Here is a 20,465-nt window from a genome sequence, read left to right as displayed (position 1 = left end):
TCTGTTATATCATTGCTATTTGCTAGGATGGATGGCCAAGGGAGAGTTAAGGTCACTGGGACCCACATGGAACCCAGTGAAGAAGAAATGCATAGCTGGGTGATGCAGAACTGACCAGGGCAGGGATGAGCAATGCTGAGTCTTTGAACACAACCTTTCTCCTTTGCAGCTCTGAGTGCACTGCTTGCAGACAGAACAAGTGAATAGTAACCATCATCTGCAAGGCTATTAAGGGTCGTGGAGGGGAGAGGCTGCCAAGAGCCAGGCAAACCTGCAATTATGGTAATGAAATCAGTCTCTGGGTAGGAGATAAGGGGGAATGTGCCCAACAGTTTTGGTATTCCATTTGTACTCAAACTGGAGTCAAAAGGATTGCTTAAACAAAATGTGCCCTGCAATTTCTCCAAGCTAGGAATAAAAATAATTTCATGTTTCAAGCTGTTACCGTCAATACGATATTTTTTTTCCCCAAATTGCTGCTCAGATCCAAACAAAATAGATTTCTTGCCTGGCCAGGCAATGAGTAGCAAAATACAAATTTACTCCAAAAACTATATCAATGACTAAATTTCAACAGCTTAGAGGTTTCTTTTTTCCCTTTAATTTCTAGCCACTGCCCAAAATGAATTACAAAACAAAACAAAAAACAAATCTTAGGATACACTCTTCTTTACAGTTAACAATGTGGAAACCTCATACTGATATCAAAAGAAGAAATCTAAATTGAACCTGAAATTTCATAGGCATCCAATTAAGAAGACAATGAGCATGCTAAATCACTTCTCAAATGGTAGGAACTAGTTTTACTTCCTTGACGCTCTTACTCTGTTTGCATGTTTTTTAGTATCAAGGAATCCTTTTGTAAAGATGTCTTAAAAAATGATCAGTGTGAAAGAGCTGGAGACATGGAGTGGGCAGATTTTCCAGCTGACTCTAGGTATCTCTATTCTTTCTGATCCTTAATACATATATTGAACTTAGTATGTTTGTTTCTTCTGGACTTTTCTACTCTGCCAATCAAAATGGCAAAAGAAAGAAAACTCTTTCAAAAGCTCCAGGTCTAACTTTTGGCAAAACCTCCCTAGCTCCAAGAAAGAGAATCCAAAATAAATGCCAGTTTGGAGAATTCTATCCAAAATCAGAAAAATGAGGATAAGGTCCTAGGCACTTTGATCAACTTTTCTTCTTTTGATAGTTAAAACTATCCTCTGATTGTATCTTGTGGCACCTATGGCCATGCAAACATATCTGTTCAAGGAGAAAAAAGAATCTTTCTTTACATGACTGTTTTTAAGTCCCTCTCAATAGAAGAAAAAAAAAAGTAAGTATATTGGTTGAAATGAATACTAACCTCAGTTTGATCCAGAGTTGAGAAATGGTTGTGAATAGCAACTATGGTAATGAATTGGTGCAGTACGCCTAATATAAGGAGTTTAGTTTGACTCTTTACTCTTGTTCTGAAAAACACTTTCCATAGAGAAACTAAGACAATTCTCAGTCTAACTGGTGCCACTGAGTCTACAGAAGCCATGAGAGCCATCCAAGACCTGGAAGAGTCTTCTTGCTTGTTGGCTGAGAGGACTGGGTGGGTGCATCAGTATTTTCCACAAAGAGAAACAATTTCCATGTGAATACAGAGCATCCAGGGGCATGTCTGCAGCAAAGGATTATGCTAGCCTTCATTCCTTGATCATGACATGAACCAGGAAGATTTTAATCCTCTTGTCTCAAACCCACAGATGCTCTAAAGACCACTGCGGCACCCTCAGACAATTGTGATCAGTGCTTTGAGATCTGTAGCAGCATGCTTACCCAGACATTATCGCCTGTTTTATGCAATTTAGACCCAATTTCCAGGCACAGAAACTGCTTGGAGCATTCAGATTTCTCAGGGAAACAGCAAGGAAGGTGTAGAGCTGGTCTTAAACTAGGCCTTCTGACTCTTGATTAGATTTATAGTTTTTGTTTTTCTCATCCCCATTATCCTCATCAATCAGCATCTCTCAGTTCTGAGAAGTTTACCAGGTACAAAGCCCTGAGCTAAGTGTTTCATATGGATGATCTGATGTAATCCTCAGAGATAACCATACTTAAGTGTAGCTTTACACTACAGAGGTATTCATAGGTATTCATATTTCAATTTTATAGACAAGGGAATAGAAGCACAGAGAGGTTAAAGAACCTACAGAAAGTTACAGAGCCCCAGTCTGGCTTACTAACTGGTGGTGCCAGGTCCCCAAAGCAGGTTAGTCAGACTCCATAATTCATGCTTATCGATGGCAACTCCCCATGAGAATCTGAACAAGACAGGCCTTTCCCATGGTTGTGTGGGTCAGTATCTTGGACTCAGACATTTCTTGAGTTTTATTCAGCCAGATCCACCATCCCAAAAGTATTTGGAGAGAAAGGAGAAGAGAGAATCAGAAGTAGGAGCATGAATGACATTTGTAGCCCTGGCCAACTCCTCTGATTGTATCTTATGGCACTAACAGGCCTAAGACCATGTAAATAAAACTGTGCAACAACCAAAAAAAAAAAAAAAAACCCTCTCAATGGAAGAAAAGAAATAAGGATATGCTAAAATGAATACTAACCTGGGTTGGATCCAGAAAAGAGAAATAATTGGTGGTAAATAGCTACTGTAGTAATGAATTGTGCAGCAAGCATAATAATGAGTTTATTTTTGAGATTTTTATCTTTGCTATCTGACCATCAGCTGAAAACCAAATATTCAGCCAAAGATACTAAAGTTCAAGTCTAACTTGTCCTGGGGGATTTACTTTATTTCCTGAAATGTTTTTGTTTTGTTTTGTTTTTTAACAAAACCCAACTTCTTGTATTGTTTTAAATTTAACATGGAGATGAAATTCATTTCAGGAGTTTGATGTCGTTTTTCCCCTATTTTAGTTTCCCCCACTCACTTCCACAGCCCAAAGCTAGGCTTATAATGGAGAATCTGATTTACTTAAGATAGAAGCTCCCTGACTTATAGGGGTTAAAAATCCTCCCCAGAAGCAGATGTTGGGGCTTTTATACAGATTCCCCACACTAAAAATCAAGAGGCCTGAGCAACTCTGCCCTTTGCAAGGACTCAGCAATGTCACTTGGGAAAGGTAAATGCTGTTTTCCTGGGAGGGATGGGAGACCTGGTCCTGGAGTGTGGGAAACAATTCCAGAGCTTGGAGTGGTGGTGGGGTTCAGAGAGAGGGGTATTGAATTCCTGTTCAGCTCCTTGGCTCCAGCTAGGGATAACTAGGTGGGGCAGGGGCAGGGGCAGGTTGCCAACGGAGGGAGCAGATGAGGCCAGAGGCCCTGGCAGAGGAAGCCCACCCACTGGTGTGCCCCTCACCTGTCTTCACTCCACTACCCAGGGAGAGAAAATGCTTTGATGACAGCAGGGCTGTCTGCTTGGCTGAATTGGCCCTGTGTCAAACCAGTGGACTGCAACCAAAGAGCAGTCCTCGAAGAAAGGGGTAAGGGCTGCCAACAGAGAAACCATCACCCTCTTTTAGAAAGCACCTCATGTTTTAAAGGACCACCAGGGAACTGGTTTACTCAAGTGCAATGGTGCATGGGACTGCAGTTGCTTGTGCGTGCACACACACAAACTCTTACACGCAGGCGTAGGACTGCAGCTCCAAGGGGTAGCAGCTGCTTCATTCTTTCTTTGTCCCAACACTAGCTAGCACAGTTCAGTTTTACTTAGGGCCAACAAGTCATCAGATCCATAAAACACTGGTCACCCGTAGTACCTGTATTGCCTGAAGAATGTGCGCAGATGCAGGGGTTGTCTAAAGCGGAAATGGAAAACCCAGCTGGCAGTATGCAAAAAAAGTGGTATCAGCCAAAACTTCTTGGATAGTATGTACATTGGGACTGCAAAAATTTCAAATCCATCCTGTTGATAACTCTGGTATTTGGAGCTGTGGTGAAACCTTTACTCTTGGGAATTATGGTAGTCTTTGATATTCAAAAGGTACCTCCAAAAAATATGGAGACCTCCTAAGAGCAGCCTTGTTCCTCTTTCTCCACTCTATCCTCCAAAGCACCTCTCTTGGAAGTACCTAGAGGTAAACTTCTTCTTCCTATGCTGGGATTGGATAAGACAAAGTGAAAACAAAGCATCAATTATGACTTTTTACCTTATAAGTCTACATAAGTAGATGGCGTGGAGTCTCAGAGGATATGAAGGCGAATGATTTCCACTTGTAACCATATTTTTGTGACAGCACAGGGAGATGCTGCATTTTATTTTATTTTATTTATTTATTTGTTATTTTTGCAGTGCTGGTGCTCATGGAGGTTAGGCAAGCACTCTACCACGAATTACAACCCCAACCCAGAAGCTGCATCTTATAAAAATCCAAGAGGCTTTGCCAGACAGAACCCCATGCTGTGAGTATCCATGGCCCAGTGTGGCCTTCTCATAATTCATCCTACATTTATTTTCTGACCCCATGCCTCACTCTTTTCACACCCAGCGACTCCAGGCAGCTCCCTCTTCCTTCAGGAAGCTGGACAGAACTATTCCAAAGTGTTCCTTACTTCTCATCTGCTAAATGACACAGCTTTGTACAATGAATGATGAATTACAATCTCGGTTGCTCTACTAGCCCATGTACAAATCTATCAGTAGCAACCATGAGGTTGCCCACTTTCTTTTTTTTTCCCACTGTTCTTCCTTAACACTTAGGAAATATTTTTAAAATGGCCAAGTGGGGTCTGGGGAGGGGATAGGCATTTCCACATTGATGCATTTATCTGGGAGAAAGAAAAAGGATAAGAATTGTTCTGCCTCCAAACTGAGTTCATAACTAGAGCACAGGTACCCAATAACTTTGGGGTAAGGGAAGAGTTGAAAAGCCTGCAGCCTTCCATTCTCCATGTGTCCAGGCATTTCCTGTAACTCGACATTAATAATTTTTAAAACCTATTACTCTCATAGCTCAGTTTTTAGCATCCAGCCCCATAGTGGCATTTCTACCTCTAGCAAAATGCTAACCATAAGAAGCTTAAGATTGTTTTGGGTGTGGTCTAAGCATTCTTGGGGTGAGGGCTATTTGGTCCTGGAAGCATAAAATCTATAAATAAGTTACCTCATATGGGTAAGCCATGATAGGGAGCAACAGTATGAAGATGCCTATGCTTTATTTATTTATTTTATTTGGGTGAATCTATACCTCCCCCAAGTGGATCCATTATTCTTTACCAGAAAGCCATGTGGCAATTTCCCAGAGAAGGATCACTGTAACAAAAGCCTCATTTTTCCAGTTATTTAATTATAAGACTCATCAAAAATATTAATCAGAGCAGGCAGTCTTTCTTCTGCATAGGTTGTCAAGCGGTGACCTCTTAAATGTTTATTTTTCACTTGTCTAGCATCCAGAGCCCTGCCCTGCTTCTTCTCATCTGTTGGCATCTGTCCCCCTTGGAACGCTGTGCTTTTTCCTGCTCTGTTCTCATGATCCTTCTGGCACTGTCTTATGTGGTAGCTGGGATGTTGACACCTATGTCATTTCGTGAAAAGAACAGGACTTGAATTTCTTAATTTCCCATAACCTGATACTATGTTTTATACCCGGCAGGGGCTGGTTGATGTATTCTAATGAAGTTGTGCTCTCAGCGACATTCATCAGCCATCACGACACCGGTGTTTATGAGTAGAACAACTTTGTTCAAGGAAACTGGTTTAAAACTGTATCATACAAAGAATGTTGAAGGGGGAGGAGAGAAAGGGAGAGAGAGCGATAACATCATTAAAGATCAATTGCTCTGATTTCAAGTTCGTGAACTTTTAGTCATATAAGCCAGTTGGCATTTGGTGCAGAGGAAAAGCTGTTCCTACATAAATGAAAAGAATCAGTAAAAAAAAAAAAAAGCTTAAAATAATGAAAGCAGGCATATTAGGATAGGACAGAAAAAAAGTAGGGGCTAGACTGCCTAGGGGGTGGCTTCCCTCAGCCATCAGGGGACTCCCATTGGGGAATAAATAGATAAGTAACATTAAAAACACAGGAGTTTGTCTCTGAAGCATGGATTAGTGGGGTAAATATTCTTGAGGGCCTGGATTTCAGCCGACAACTACTATTTAGTACCTATGTAACTGTGGTAAACCAAATAGTCATTTCCTGGGTCTGTTGCATTACTTAGAGTGTTGGAAAAATGACATTTGCTTTTGTTTCTTTCTTGAGGGTGTCTGGAGGGTCAGATCAGATCACCATTTGCTTTGCAAAAGATACTAGACTATTTCAGTGTAGATGAGCATTCTTATTTTCAATCCCAGGAACCCTTTCTTCCTCTCACCACCACTTCTCCCTATTTCATCCAATCACAGTGGTGCATATTTATATTTCTCTTAGGAACTTCCATTCTCATCTTCCTTCCTCTCATTTTTAAGGTTTTTTTTTTAATCAGTTATTTACACTGTAGAACACCTGGAGGTTGTTCCCTCTTGAAGGAGTTCCTCATGCTAGAAAGGCACCAAAAGGAAGTGCTGTCCTGAATGCTACCAAACTGTTTGCCCACTCTATTCACAAGATACACTAGTTCTTTCCTACAGCTACCACTTTTCATCAATTTTAGGGTGTACTATTCTGTTTTGTCTTTTTGATACTTCATGCCTCAGAAATCAGAATGTGTCTTATAGTCCTTGTTATGTCAAACTTTGACAATTTTTTTTGTGGCAGGTGTTGGTTCATAAAATAATGGTATATCTCACAATGAAGGGTTTTGCAGAGAAGAAAATCAACAGTGTTCTTAGGGAGATAACGTTATCATAGGCAAGAGTGGCTAAGGGGTTAAGAAGAAAAGTGAGGTCAGGCAGCAGTTTCCATTAGAGTCAGATCAGGAAACAAAATATGGACTGTTTGATTTTCTTCCACCTTCCAGCTGCCAAGAATTACCTGGATATTTGGATTCTGCCCATTGATATCAGCTTTGGAAAGATCCGGAAAGTTTGGTAGATCAAGGAGAAAGGATCTGGGGCCATCTCTTTGCAGTGAAGGGTGCCCAGTCTCTTGTGGGAACCGCTGTCTAGGAAAGGGCTGATGTGCAGCCTGGTGCTCCAGAGGGTCCCCTGGTACTTCTTTGGGGAGAGCAAAGTTGGTTTCTGATGTGGAGTCACTTTCCAGGTTGAGGTTATTCTGAAACAAAAAACAAGCAAACAAACAACTAATTAGGAGGCACCTGATTAAAAATACCATTCTTAACAGTCCCTTAAATTCAGGAGCAAGGACAATTCCAGTGGCTGGAATTAAGCCAGAATAGTATTTCTAACTCATTTTACTATCTCATTAAGTTTAAAAAGCCAAAGCATCAGGAAATTTCTCCCAGTCTGCTACTTGGGGATTTTCTGAGGGTTAATGGGTTATTGACTATTTACTAAGCACCAAAATACATCAAAACAAAAGCATTATTTTGAAGAAAAAATAAGTGCTCCTTTAAAACTGGAACCAAATTATAGTTTCTTTTTCACACCTTCGATCGATTAACTGCCCTGGCTTGAGTTAAAGTACTAGCATCCAGTTTGGTTTCTTTGTTGTGAGCCATGAAGCAAAAGATTTGACCAAACTGGATGAAAAACTTAAACCAAATTATTATACCCATTTATCCATTTGTCCATCCATCCATTCATCTATCCATCTGTGTTCATCCCTTCAACCATCCATCCATCCATATCCATCCATGTATCCACCTACCTATCTATCCCTCTATCCAATCAACAAACGCCAACTACTTGCAAAGCAGAGGAGATACAGCAATGAACAAGATAGACCTGGGGCCTATTCATTTAAAATACACATATAATTGAGGGCAAGAAACCATAAACACACAGATACATAAATAAGATCAGATCAGAGACTTCCACAAATAAAAGAAAGACAGGATGACAAAAAAAAAAAAAAAACCCACAAAACATTGACTAGATGGCCAGGGGAAAAACCCTCTCTGAGAAGGTGACAATTAAGACCAAGATCTGAGCAAGAGATGGAAGCACCCTGCCATGATCTGGGGGGAAGAAACTTTAGTAAAGGAAACAGCAAAGAAGATAACCCTTCTCTGGCAGAAGTCACTTGGCTAATTTGAAGAACAGAAGCTAATGGGGCTGGGTACAGGGAAGTGGCTGAAGAACCATCTAAAGAGAGAGAAGTGTCGGGAGCCAAAGTAAAGGGGACCAAAAGGCATTCTGAAATGGGATGGCTTCATTCTGGAAAGGGCAAGTCCACTTCTTTTCCCAGCTAGTGAAAAATGTCACTATTTACTTGCCACCGGGGGGACCAGTTTTTCCTAGTGATTGGAGCGCATAGAAAGTTGTTGGACTCCTTTCCCAAACCAGCCCTTCTCCTCTTCCTTGCTCACCCTGGACCTCTCTTTGGGGGCTTCCTCTGAGCCTTCAGGGATGGCAGCATTTTCATGTTTACTGGTAGAAGGAGGTATGAAGATAGAATTTCATCAGGGTTTGGGTCAGTGGTTAATGTTCTTGTTATTCTTGGGCATGTTTTGGGGTCTGGGAGTTATATTTCAGCACACTGTTTCCACACGCACTCCCTGCCCCCCACCGCAGAGCCTATAACCCAGCCAAAGGGGTTACATCTGGTATCAAAACACTCACGACTCGGAGTACCAAGGTCAAGAACAACCCCAGAAAGAAACATACAAAGACTACCTTTGTGAATGTTTGAAGAGGCCAAGTGGGGGACTCAGACAGCAGGTCTGCCTCCTCTGTAAGACAAGGAGTAATGGAGGGGGAAGCTGGGTGCTCTTCGTGTTTTCACTTGCCCTTTCTTTTCACTCAGATGTGGCCAGGGGCCGTGTCTTTGTTCACCTTTCCAGCCACCTCTGTCGTGGTTTTTCTCTCTTGGCGCATCCCTGTAGAGGGAGTTGCCCTGGCATCCTGAGGCATTGCTCAATGCAACAGAGACCAGATCTATTATTCTTTGATTGAGTCCAACACACAGAGAACAAGTGGGGGGCTAGGGGTGGTGGGAAGAAGTGGGTGGGGGGAGAGAGAAAGAGAAGAAAGCATGCAGAACATTTCCCCAGCATAAGAGCTCTTGATCACACTCCAAAGAGAACATAACAGAATGCAATTAGTTTCTGAATTGTCTTCCTCTGATCCCTGGACACCCAACCTAAAACTTCCCTAGTGGTGTTAGGGAGGACAGCTGGATTCTCCTGGAGAATTTGTGCTCAGAACTCAGGAATATAAGTCACAGAAAGAGCCCAGTGTGTTTGTTCAGTTCCTTTCAGGATCCATGCAAATCAAGCCCTAACTTCTTTGCACCAAGACACACTCTTCATAGGGTTAAAAATGGTGTGCTTTTTTACTTCTCCCTTTAATGAAGTATTCTTTCTACATTTTAGAAGAAGAGGTAGGAAATGTATTTTTGCTGCTGTTTAACATTTTGCTAATGTCTGAAAAAAGAGAGGAGGATGCAAAATTGAGTCCAGGCTGGGCAACATGAGGAGACCCTGTCTCAAAAATAAAATAAAAAGGGCTGGGGATGAAGCTCAGTGGTTGAGTTCCTGGATGGCATGTGAAAGCCCCTGGGTTCAATCCCCAGTACAAAACCAACACACACCCAAAACAAAAACAACAAACCAAACACACACACACACACACACACACACACACACACACGAGTTTGATTGATTACTTGATCTGGTTTTTAAAATTTTTCCTGATAGGAAATCTACCAGCACAGGGATCCAGCTTAGCCTTAGACCAAACAGACTCCTTAAACTCTCCGTGACTCAATGACCCTTCATGTAAAGCAGAGCAGATAATAACCTTCCTGTACCCTTTCTCCCAGCAGGAGTTCAAGCTAACTGGGCTGGGTTGGGTTGTGTCTACACAATAAAAGAAAAGTGTAGAGCTAGGGCCACTGGCTGGGTAAATCAGGCCACAAGTGCCTCTGCCGGGAATAGTTTGAGGACTGGGACTCAAGTGTGTTTTGGCTTGAGTTTTGCACACAATTGTGGCATTGATCCATATGTCCCAACAATGCTGACACCAGACACCAGCTCAGAGTTTGAAAACTATTTGGAAGATGGTAAATCATAAAGCAATGCTCATCATGATCTTTGAATATCTGAATTATTCTTCTTAAAAGAATTCCACTGGAGACCTTGGTTCCCCGAAACACCATGCCTCAAAACCCTGGATGGCATTGAGAAGCTAGGAGCTCCAGGATGGGGAAGGGTATCTAAGAATGGGCCCCACAAATTGAAACTCCATGTTATTCAATTGATAATAAGATTTGGGAGTAGCTATTATTTGGGTAATCTAGATGTTAAATCTGGGGTCAGAGATGAGAGACAAGATCTGCTAACAATGCCGGAAAAGGTCTTTTTCAACTTTTCTCAAAATGACATGCTGTACATCTTCCGTGCAGAGTTTCCCTCAGAGGTCCTGATTGAGGACATCACTCTGTCATTCTGGCTGTCACCAAGCTCACTCACTGAGGACCCTACTTAAAATTATCCTAGTAGCATAAACATTCTCAGAAAGTGTGGGTCTCAAAGCAACAATTTAAATAGTGTGTGTTTTATTTAGACAAGCAAACACTCTGCTCTGAAGATGATAGATCAGGGATGTCTGGGAATTTTTGAAAAGAGACAACACCGTTCTTTCTGAGATACCACAGGATTCGTTTTGCCTGTGACATTAAGGAGGCTTGCACAGTTTGGGAAAATATGTCTTTCCCCACAATATTGTCCTTGAGTTGATCTTTAGTCTGTGCGTTCACATTGGCGGTGCTACAGCACAGCACCAGTAGCAATATTCCCCCTTAGGATGCCAATTTTAGAACTGCAACTCCCAATGAAAAGAGAACAGAGTGACTTGGTTTACATGGTTTATGCACAAGTACCGTTCAGCTACCAAGGCAAGAGATCTAGGTCAGTCAGATTATCCAGCTACTGCATGATGCTTCCTAACTCTGTGCACAGCCCCTACTCCTTCATTATTTTACAACTTATCATCACCCAAAATAGCAATACTCCTAAAAACTCTGTGTTCTGGCAACCTAGTATTTTGCCTCTGGTAGCAGTATTGTGGCAGACATTGCAATTGCCTACCCTTTAAAAAAATTCACTGTTTCAGAAGGGAATATGGCTAGGTAAAGCTGTATTTCCCAGCATTCATTGCAGCTGGGGGTGACCAGTGACATACTTCTGCTCATGGAGGGGTAAGTAGAACAGGTTGACTGAAACTGCTGAAAAGGAGGTAGATTCAGTTTTGCCTTCTGCCTTTCTTTCTTCTACCATTTCTGGTCAGAAGTGAGGACACAGAACTTGAAGTGAAATGGGGCAGCTGGCAGACATGCAGATGAAAGCCGTATTTAAATATGGCTGCTTATAAAGATGAATGGAGCCAGGTTTCTGATAGCATGGTGGAGCTGTGATATCCAACCTAGAGTGGTGACCTGAGCGTCTTTTACCATCATCATTATCACTATTGCTAACATTGACAGTGCTGTCGCATCATTCCTAATGCTCCTGATTGTGATTCTAATTTTAGAGCTGTGATAATAAAAACAAAGTGAAACTCTCTATTCTAGTCTATTGGTTTATGCATTGATTTTTATGCCAGTACCAGGCTGTTTTGTTTACTATGGTGAATATGCAACCATTAAAAAATTAACTCCTAGTGCTGGGGATATAGCTCAGTTGGTAGAGCGCTTGCTTCACATGCACAAGTCCCTAGGTCCAGTCCTCAGCACCACACACACACACACACACACACACACACACACAAATTAACTCCTGTCATTTGTGGCAATATGGATGGAATTGGAGGACATCACATTAAGTGAAATAAACTAAATATAGAAAAACAAACACATACACTCACTCATTTGTGGAAGTTAAAAAAAATTATCTCAATGAAGAAGAGATTAGAATGTGGTCACTAGAGATTGAGAAAGGATAGGGAAAGAGGGACACAGAGAGTATTGAAATGTAGCTAGATGGGGGGGGGAAGTAATTGTGGTATTCCATTGCACAGTAGGGTATCTATAGTCTACAACAATTTGTGGCACATCTCACAACAACTTGAAGAGTCCAAAGATTTCTAAAACATAGAAATGACAAACATTTGAAGAGATGGAAATACTGATTATCTTGGTTTGATCATTACACATTTATACATGTATTACCTACCGTACCCCACAAAGATGCAACATATTATGTGTCAATAAAAATAATAATTAAAAATCTGAAACCTTTATTTAGCTTAATTGACTATTTGTTGAATTTTCTGACTTGCAATTGAACTCAATCCCCTACCAACCAAAGTACCAGAAGGCATTTGATGAAACATGATGATGAACGTCACAGTGGCAGCCAGGCTTCAGATGCTGTGTTCTGGGGCTAACTTTCCTAATATCCTATTCTAAATCTATGTTTCTACTCTATGCATATATTTACAAAATCTTTTCACCATTTCAATATTAACACATCACTTCCCTCAAATCTACTGCTCACTGTGTAATGTAGTATTTCCTTTGAACTGTCCTAAAGCACTATCAGTAAGTTTCAAGGGGTTGTCCTCACTAAAAGAGAGATTCTTGAACAAATGGTTAAGTTCAGTGCTTAGGCAGGAAAGGTACAGATGAATTTGGGATACCTCTCTGTGACAGAGAGCAAAGACGTTTTCAATGAGTGACAAGATCCTCTCAAAAGAACCAACTCGAATGGCCCTCATTGCTCAAAGATTAGATGATTTGGGCACTTAAAAAAAATTGAATGATGTACATTGACATTGACTCTTTGAAAATCCATGAGCTTATGATGATGCTTAGAAAAGAGAAAAAAACAGAAAAGCTATTGACACTATTTGAGGTAGGTATTATAAACTTCCCTACTTTGAAAACCTGGTATTAAAAAGAAAGAAATTTTTTTTTTCTGAGGAAGTAATGAATGAGCTAAGTAAGTCTGAGCTGAAACAAAAGGCAAGTAAAAGTTAAGCAGGTGGATCAGGTGAAGAGAACCAGGGAGGTGGGTCAGGATGATTGCAATCCTACAAAGGACTCCTAAGACCTGACAACTTGGTTTGTAAAACCAAAGGAACTTTAGAACTGCAATGGGGTGGGAATGATGGTCAGAGACATTTTGTGTTCTTGTTATAAAATAATTGAGATACTGATATAAATGTCAGGTCTAACATCCAGAGGTCTCTGCCCACCAGCCTTTGGTCTGTGAGCTTCCTGTCATACCGTGTTGTGAATTGTCCACTATACCACCACTTCCCTGGTGGAATCCTACAGAACATTTGGAAGCTTGCTGAAGCTGTATGGTGCAAGGATCTTCTCTTTCCTTCTTTGTTCTCATCACCTAGCCCTGAATATCCCTGGAAGAGCTCTGCTGAGATGAACTGAGACATGCAATTTCTAAGATGATAAATACAGATGCTTTTATAATCTGTGCTTCATGCTGAATACACCTCTGGTCTAAGATGTACAACCACTGCCTCCAACCACTGCAAGGGTACAGTTGCTCATTTTGGCTGCCCTTGTAACCAAGGTGGATTACCACAACCACTTCAAGAGTTAGAGTGGTCAGAATGGCCAGTCTCGCAGCTGGTCATTTGGCCCAGGCAAGTGAATACAAGGGAGAGAAGGAATGGGGTTCTTTGAATAACTGAGCTACGGGACAAATTAGGATGATTGTCTGGAGGGGGAAGATCAAGGTGTGGAAATGGGCGATGGATCCACTTGTGGAAAAAATGTGCTAAGCATTGTTGTTCTGGCTTACAAATAGCCACCTGTCTATTCTGTAAAGACCAGCTAAAGGCTGGCATGTGAAAAACAGAGCTGGTTTGACCTCTTCCAAAGCCTCCAGAAGAGGCACAAGCTAGTAACAAATTGTGTCTGTCTATCACAATCTTAGTGCTTTTTCTTTTTAAGGCGGTGGTAACTATTCCCAGATTAACACAACCAGGCAGACTTCTTGGAGGCAGACTGGATGGCAAATTCCTGGAGGGCAAAGAACAGGCCATATCTGCAGTCTCCAAATCCCACACTCCCCAATTCCACAAGCTTAGGGGGCACCCAATAAGTACTAGTTGATGATAATGATGGCTATGGGCCTTGTTAGATTTTGTTTTAATTAGGCTCAGGCTACAGGCTTCATTACCCCTAATGTGGCTTTTATGTGGGATTCTAAAAGAAAAAAAAATCCAGGAATCTTCTATTGAAGATATTAAAGAAGATATTATTAGCAATGCATTTGGTCTCATAGACTTTGAACAACAAACAGCAGAGATTATAATTAACGTCACTACAGTCTCTCCCCTTAAAACATACTAACAATATAGCTAATTAGCAATATGTCCTCATTTGGAACTGGACATCTGCATATTATTATCGACAATGCTTGTTTCCTTTTTCCAGATTAAAGGAAGCCATACTGCACCCGGCATATGGCTGTGCTCCTTCCACATTAAAACACTTGGTTTTCTTCTACCCACCATAAACATATTGAGGGTTTTATCTGTGCTGGGCATCGATTTTGTCTGGAAAACTCCACACGTCTAAAAATAAATTCAACAATGCCACTGGTAGGATTTCAAAGGGGAGAGCAAAAGTTTCCTTATTTGGAGAGATAAAAGAATAAAGGGCACGCTGATTATCTTTACACATGATTGAGGACCAAGCACTCCTAGGAAGAGAAAAGCAGGAGAATGAATAAGATGGGCTTCAGATCTTAACATGTTTTCTCAAGGGTCATGCTTCTTCTTAGCTCTCAGGAGGATGAGATGGAGATCTACACCCTAGTAATGGCAGCAGGGAATGGCAGAGGTTTTCCTGTGAAGTACTGGAAAGAGGTAACCAGGATCCATTGGGGAGAAAATGTACATTGTGAATATGTGGATGGCACAGTTGGCCACCTTCTGCTCTTGTGTAATACACCTGTGTGTGGTAGTAATCCCTCTCCCTCAGGCAGCTAGAACAGAGTAGATATCCATAGTTCTATTTTACAACAAGCACAGAAATGCAATGTCCTTTAGGATCAGGGCAGAGAGTAAATGGCCAGGCATATGTTTCAATCTTCATTTGGGGATACCAAAGACAAACCTCGGGGATAGACAGAGGATCATCATGTTTCAAGAATGCTGGAGTATTGCAGTTCTGGGTGGGAACCAAGGAGCCTTCTGTTGAAGGTCTGACTAATAGCTGGGGAATCTCTCATTATGGTGGCAGAATGTATCATGATGATGTTTACTTTAGGGCATGGGAGTGACCTTACTTATGATCTCAGGCGATGCCTTAGAAGCTCATTGCACTTGGGCAAGGGAGCTGGCTCTGTGGGGGAGGGGGCCATCCATCCTGTGCATCTTTCCTAATGAAGCCTCTTGGGACCGGCTGACAAATGGAAGTCAACACTTCACTGCTTCATCTCAAATCCTTCTGTAAATTGCTTTGATCTTGAAACTGTGTGGATTACTGGTGATTTTTCAAGTTGTGCTTTCTCCATTGCTAGCAAAGAAAACAGAGGTAACTTTCCAAGACACATTTCTTTTATGTCCTGTTTAGCTAAGGAATGAACTAAAATGAAGCTTGGCTTATTCTTTCAAGTCTAAGATAACATGTAAGAAGTTGAGTACAAGGGTTTTGTGCCAGTTTGGCCAAAAAAAAAAAAAATCTTGAATCCATCATTTGAAACATCCCTGCAAATGTAAGGAGATGAAGAAACTGTACTTTTCAAAATACTTTTCAGGAAGGTAGCCTGGTCCAGAAGGAATATTTTTGATAAACCCCTTGGGGGTGTGAGGCCAGCTCACCTCAGGATGAAGTTAAGGGCAAAGTTTTGTCTCTAGGTTTTTGAATTTGAAACCAGAGCTCATCTGCCAAGTGCTATAACAGATAGGCCAAGGGTGGCCACCAGGGGGCTTCAGTCCCTGCTCTTTGGCTACATTAGCGCTCAGCATTCCCTGGAAGACAAACTGAGCAAATATTTAATGAGTATGGATTACTGGTGATTTTTCAAGTTGTGCTTTCTCCATTGATGGCAAAGAAAACAAAGTAGTGATTATCTGGGACCCATTTTCCAGGACCCAGTTTGAAGAAGCACCAAATCATCAGTATGCTTATTAGGCTCAACTGTCTAAGTCCTCCCTTGAGCAGGAGAGGGTGTCCAGCAGGACAAGGAAAGCTGGAAGATGAATATTCCTTGCAGTGATTCTGTATCTCCCCATGTTGACTGAAAGGGACCCAAAGTCCAGGTCAAGGATGGTGTTGTTTTATTGGAAGAAAGACCCTAGAAGACAAGTCAAAAAACATGGGATGGCAGAGTTCAGAGGCTGAGGCCTGGGGTAGGAGTGACTTGGGAAGCTTTTGCTAGTTTTTATTCAAATTAAGGAGATGCATTCTCTTAACACCTAACGTCAAAGCTCTCTGTTCCAAGTACCTCTAAAATAGGTTTGAAAAGGAAAATGATCTTAACCTTGGAATCCTAGAAATGGGCTCCTGGTACCACGAAGGGGACAGGACAATCAGGAGTCATGAGGCCTGGGTTTGGGTCCCATCATTGCCTTTATCTAGTTTTGGTAAGTTACTGTACCTTTGCATCTATGATAGATGTAAAAATGCCCACAAAGTCTGTCTCTCTAAAAATCTGTGTCTTGGGTAGTTGCCTCTAACACAGTCTTTGAGCTTGACCATGCTACTCACTGTGGCTAAAAGGACAATAATGAAGAGAGACTTAACAGATGCTTGTGCCTTGGGGCTTGCTTATCTTTGTTGCTCTTTGGAATCCTGTGAAGAAGCTTGAGCTGGCCTGTTAAATGGTGAGAGACATGTGCAGCAGAAACCATCCATCCCAGATCAACCAGCCTACGAATGGCCAATCACTGAGATCTTTCTGGGCCATCTAGCTTCAACTGAACCAACCCAAACAAGAAGAGCCACAGCTGAGCCAGAGAATCATGAGGAATTATAAATGTTTGTGTATAAATGAATCTAGAGTGATGTGTTACACAGCTAAAGCTAACTGACACAGGATCTCAGCTATTTCTTCTACAAAATGTTCATGGTGAGATAGGATGGGAAATGTAGAAAATCTCTCAGTCTATTCAGTTCTGAAATTCTGGGAGTGAAATCCTCAAGAGACACTTATTCTAGAGAAATCATGCCACAACAATATTTTTAAAAAGTCTTATTCCAAATACTGAACAAACTCTGGAGTGGAAAACCAAAAATCTGATGGTTCTAAATACATAAAATGCAGATACTATCTTCAATGAATAGAACACCTTCCCCTTTTCTTATCCTACCTGCTCACTCAAAACTAGGTTAAATGTCTTGGAAAATTCCAACCCCCTGCCTGTTACTTCCTTAATTTACATGTGATTCTGTGTTAACAGCTCCATTGCCAGTTTTTCAAAGATTTAGAGCTAATACTTAACAGTTCTCCCTTGCACTTTCATGATGCACCTGTACGGCTCTGTGGACTGCCAGAAACTAGTAATGCTCATTTATTGGGGAACCCCTACTGACACTATAAACAATTATAGAGCTATCACAGATCAAATATGGCCTAAAGTAAAGAGAAAGCTATAAGCCACCAGGACTGGGTCTCTCTCCCACCTGCCTATCCAGATTGTTCTTATTTGCACTGCTGTTCTGTTTCCCCTCCAGGGAAATGGTTTGATCCTTGCTTGGAGAATTGACAGCCAACGTAATTGTGGGCCCTTGACTTAGCTTTCTCTAGTTGGGATGTTTATTCTCTTCATGGATTCATTCAACAAACACTTCTTGGATATCTGTTATGTACAGGTATCAGGATCAGATAATTTCAATAGCATGTGGCTTGCTAAGCCAAATTATCCACATCTTGGAAATACAGCAAAAAAATGACTACAAGCTTATCAGTTCATTCTGGGACACAGTATGACATGACTGTCCAAGATTCATTAATTCTCTAGGAGAATGCATCTTTGTTTGTTTTGTTATTTACTATTGATTAGGGCTAATCTTAAAAGTTACATGCTAGCTTGTAGAAATGCAAATGTTTTCAGCCTGATAGAAATAATAACTCAAAGCTTACTGTGTTATGGCCCTTTGGGACATTAACCAATTTTGTTTATGTCTAAAAATTTACTTCATCAAGATTTTCCCAACTAACTTTATAAATAAATGATCTTCAATTGCTTTGAACTGGCATTACTGTCTTCTTAGTTTCATCATAAATTGGATAAATCTTTGACATGTGTTTATTCTATACTGGTATGAGACTCATGTTCTTAAGATTATGAAAACTGTATTTGGATAGATTTTTGTCTTCAATTATTGAAGGAATTCTCAAACACATATAAAATGCAAGACAGAAAGTGGGGCATTCTTAGGTGGTGGAAGTTTTCAATAGGAGGGAGTAAAATTACCCAGATTCCTAGTAATGACCCCAAAACTCCCTATATATTGGCTCTTTTACATCTCCATCCTATGCTTTTTCATCTTCTCTAATGATTCCTTCCTTATTTCCGGTCTAAGACACTAATAAGCTGAAATAAGACTGGTGGATCATGCCTCGTGAGCAGGACTTTCCTTGGGTGTCACCTCTCATGTAGAGACCCAAGGGGAGGGCAGAGAGTCAACCGTGAGGGGTACCCAACCTACTTTCAACCTCCCTGCCCCTATACAGTTTCCTACTCTCATCCTTGAGAAACAAAGCATCTCCCATTTTTTTCTCACCAAGGATAATTCTTCAATTAGCTGAAGTTCACAAGAAGAGCTTTTCAGACGTTGTCTTTTAGGAGGTAATCATTAGGGGTAGCATTTGAAACAGAGACCATGTTTACTATTCTCCCCAGTATAAACATCACCGTATTAGGATATATCAGTGTGAGGTAAAGGAGGAAAAGCATAGTACTTTCAAACTTGGTAAATGAGGAAAGTTTAATAAAGGAACGATTTACACATTTTAGGGGAAAGTAACTGGAAAGTACCAAGTATGCTTCAGTACCTACAGCAGTGAGATCAGGGAGACCTTACATCCCCAGACCCGAAGCTGTAAGGAAAAGGAAAGGATACTGTTATCCAAAGGAAAGCAAGAGTTGTATGTGTACATAAGGGGTGGGAAAGGGAAATAGGGGATTTACCAAATCCTGCAACCTCCCTTTCCTCTTCTTCTCTTCCCCTGCCATGTATAATACTGGCCAAACCCAATCAGAAGCCAGGAATCAAGGGATTCTATTGATGTAATGCATGTATACTAGGTACCCAAGGCAAAGATTAGAATGAAGAAGGGTGAAAAAAATGGACCTACAGAGACAAACAGAAGATTTTTTGGAAAATAGGACACATGTTAAATCTGATCTTCACAACATCCATTTGATATAGACATGAGAATTCCAAATCCACAGAGGAAATTGAGGCTGAGTGGCTGGCTCCTCATTGGTAAACAGATTCCAAGGCTCTTGTTCCTTTCACCTCCCTGGAGGTGTTGTCTATAATAAGAGAATCTGAAGCCACCTTGAATTTCCCATCTTCTGCCAAAATGTAGCTTTACACACATGATCTGTGTCCCCTCTACATGAAAGTTACCTCTGCACAGAACTTACATAACTACCAAAACCACAAAAGAAAATAGAAGAGGAATTACCCACCTTGTCTAAACATTTTTCTGCATCATTCCAGCCAATTTCTCCAAAGATCCCCACCAGAAGGATACAATTACCATCAACTCCACTCTAAAGATGAGAAAACTGAAGTTTAGAATCTTACCAAAGTTGTCCCTTCACAGGACCTTAGATCCCTGAACTCCAGGGAGCTGAAGGCAGAACCCTGACTAGCAAACATCCCAGAAGGCATCCTGTGTTGATGGAAATTATGGAAAGTAAAAAACCCACTTCCAATAGCCCCAGAGTAAACATGGTGGTAAGAATGTAGAGAAAGAACTAGATCACTGGTTGGCCCACCTTCAGGATATTGGGGATGCTCAGTGCTTTAGTCATTTTAGTTTTAAAGCCATTTTTGCCTCCATGATCCCCCATTAAAATGCAACTAGTCCTAAGTACAATCATACCAGACTTGCTTGGCAGGAGCAGGGAAAATTGGGTTTTGAGATTCAAGTCCCTACTTTTTTATACTCTGTGTATAAACCAGGAGTTCACTGGGGAGGAAAGAGGCACAGAATAGAAGATTACTAACTCCAAGTCTGAGGCTGTAGCCCTCACTGCTTCAGTGGCACTGCCTGGTTGCCCTCTGTGGTTTTACAGGAATGACAAGTAATCTTTCCTTCTTATAACTGAAGTTTTACCTCCCACCCCCAAATCTGAACTGCACTAAATATCCTTTGAATGAATGAATGGGATGGGATGCGATGGGAGGGGAGAGGATGGGAGGGGGTGAGATGGCTCTACTTGAACCAGGAGAAGATGAGGAATGAGGAACAGGTTGCCTAGAAGCAGTAAAGGCATTGTTCTTCCAAGGATCATGTTAGTAAAAGAAAATGGCATATAAGAA

The 20,465-nt window shown here is 41.2% G+C and overlaps 1 protein-coding gene across 2 annotated transcripts in view; it reads right to left on the bottom strand.

Annotated features, from left to right (window-relative positions):
* ISM1 (isthmin 1) overlaps window positions 1-20,465 on the bottom strand; it is a 72,539-nt gene that overhangs the window by 21,257 nt on the left and 30,817 nt on the right. Inside the window, exons 2-3 of one of the 2 annotated variants that reach the window (XM_081293191.1) lie at window positions 19,607-19,690; window positions 6,903-7,142 (exon numbers count right to left, since the gene is read on the bottom strand). In XM_081293191.1, coding sequence (XP_081149317.1) covers window positions 6,903-7,142; window positions 19,607-19,690 — 324 coding nt within the window. The remainder of the gene's footprint in view (window positions 1-6,902; window positions 7,143-19,606; window positions 19,691-20,465) is intronic. The other variant, XM_081293192.1, reaches the window with a different exon arrangement.

The sequence above is a fragment of the Spermophilus citellus genome (assembly GCF_964194105.1).
Source record: "Spermophilus citellus genome assembly, chromosome: 4".
Classification (NCBI taxonomy): Eukaryota; Metazoa; Chordata; class Mammalia; order Rodentia; family Sciuridae; genus Spermophilus; species Spermophilus citellus.
The sequence above is the reverse complement of the archived record's forward strand: the minus strand, read 5'-3'. Positions and strand labels throughout refer to the sequence as shown.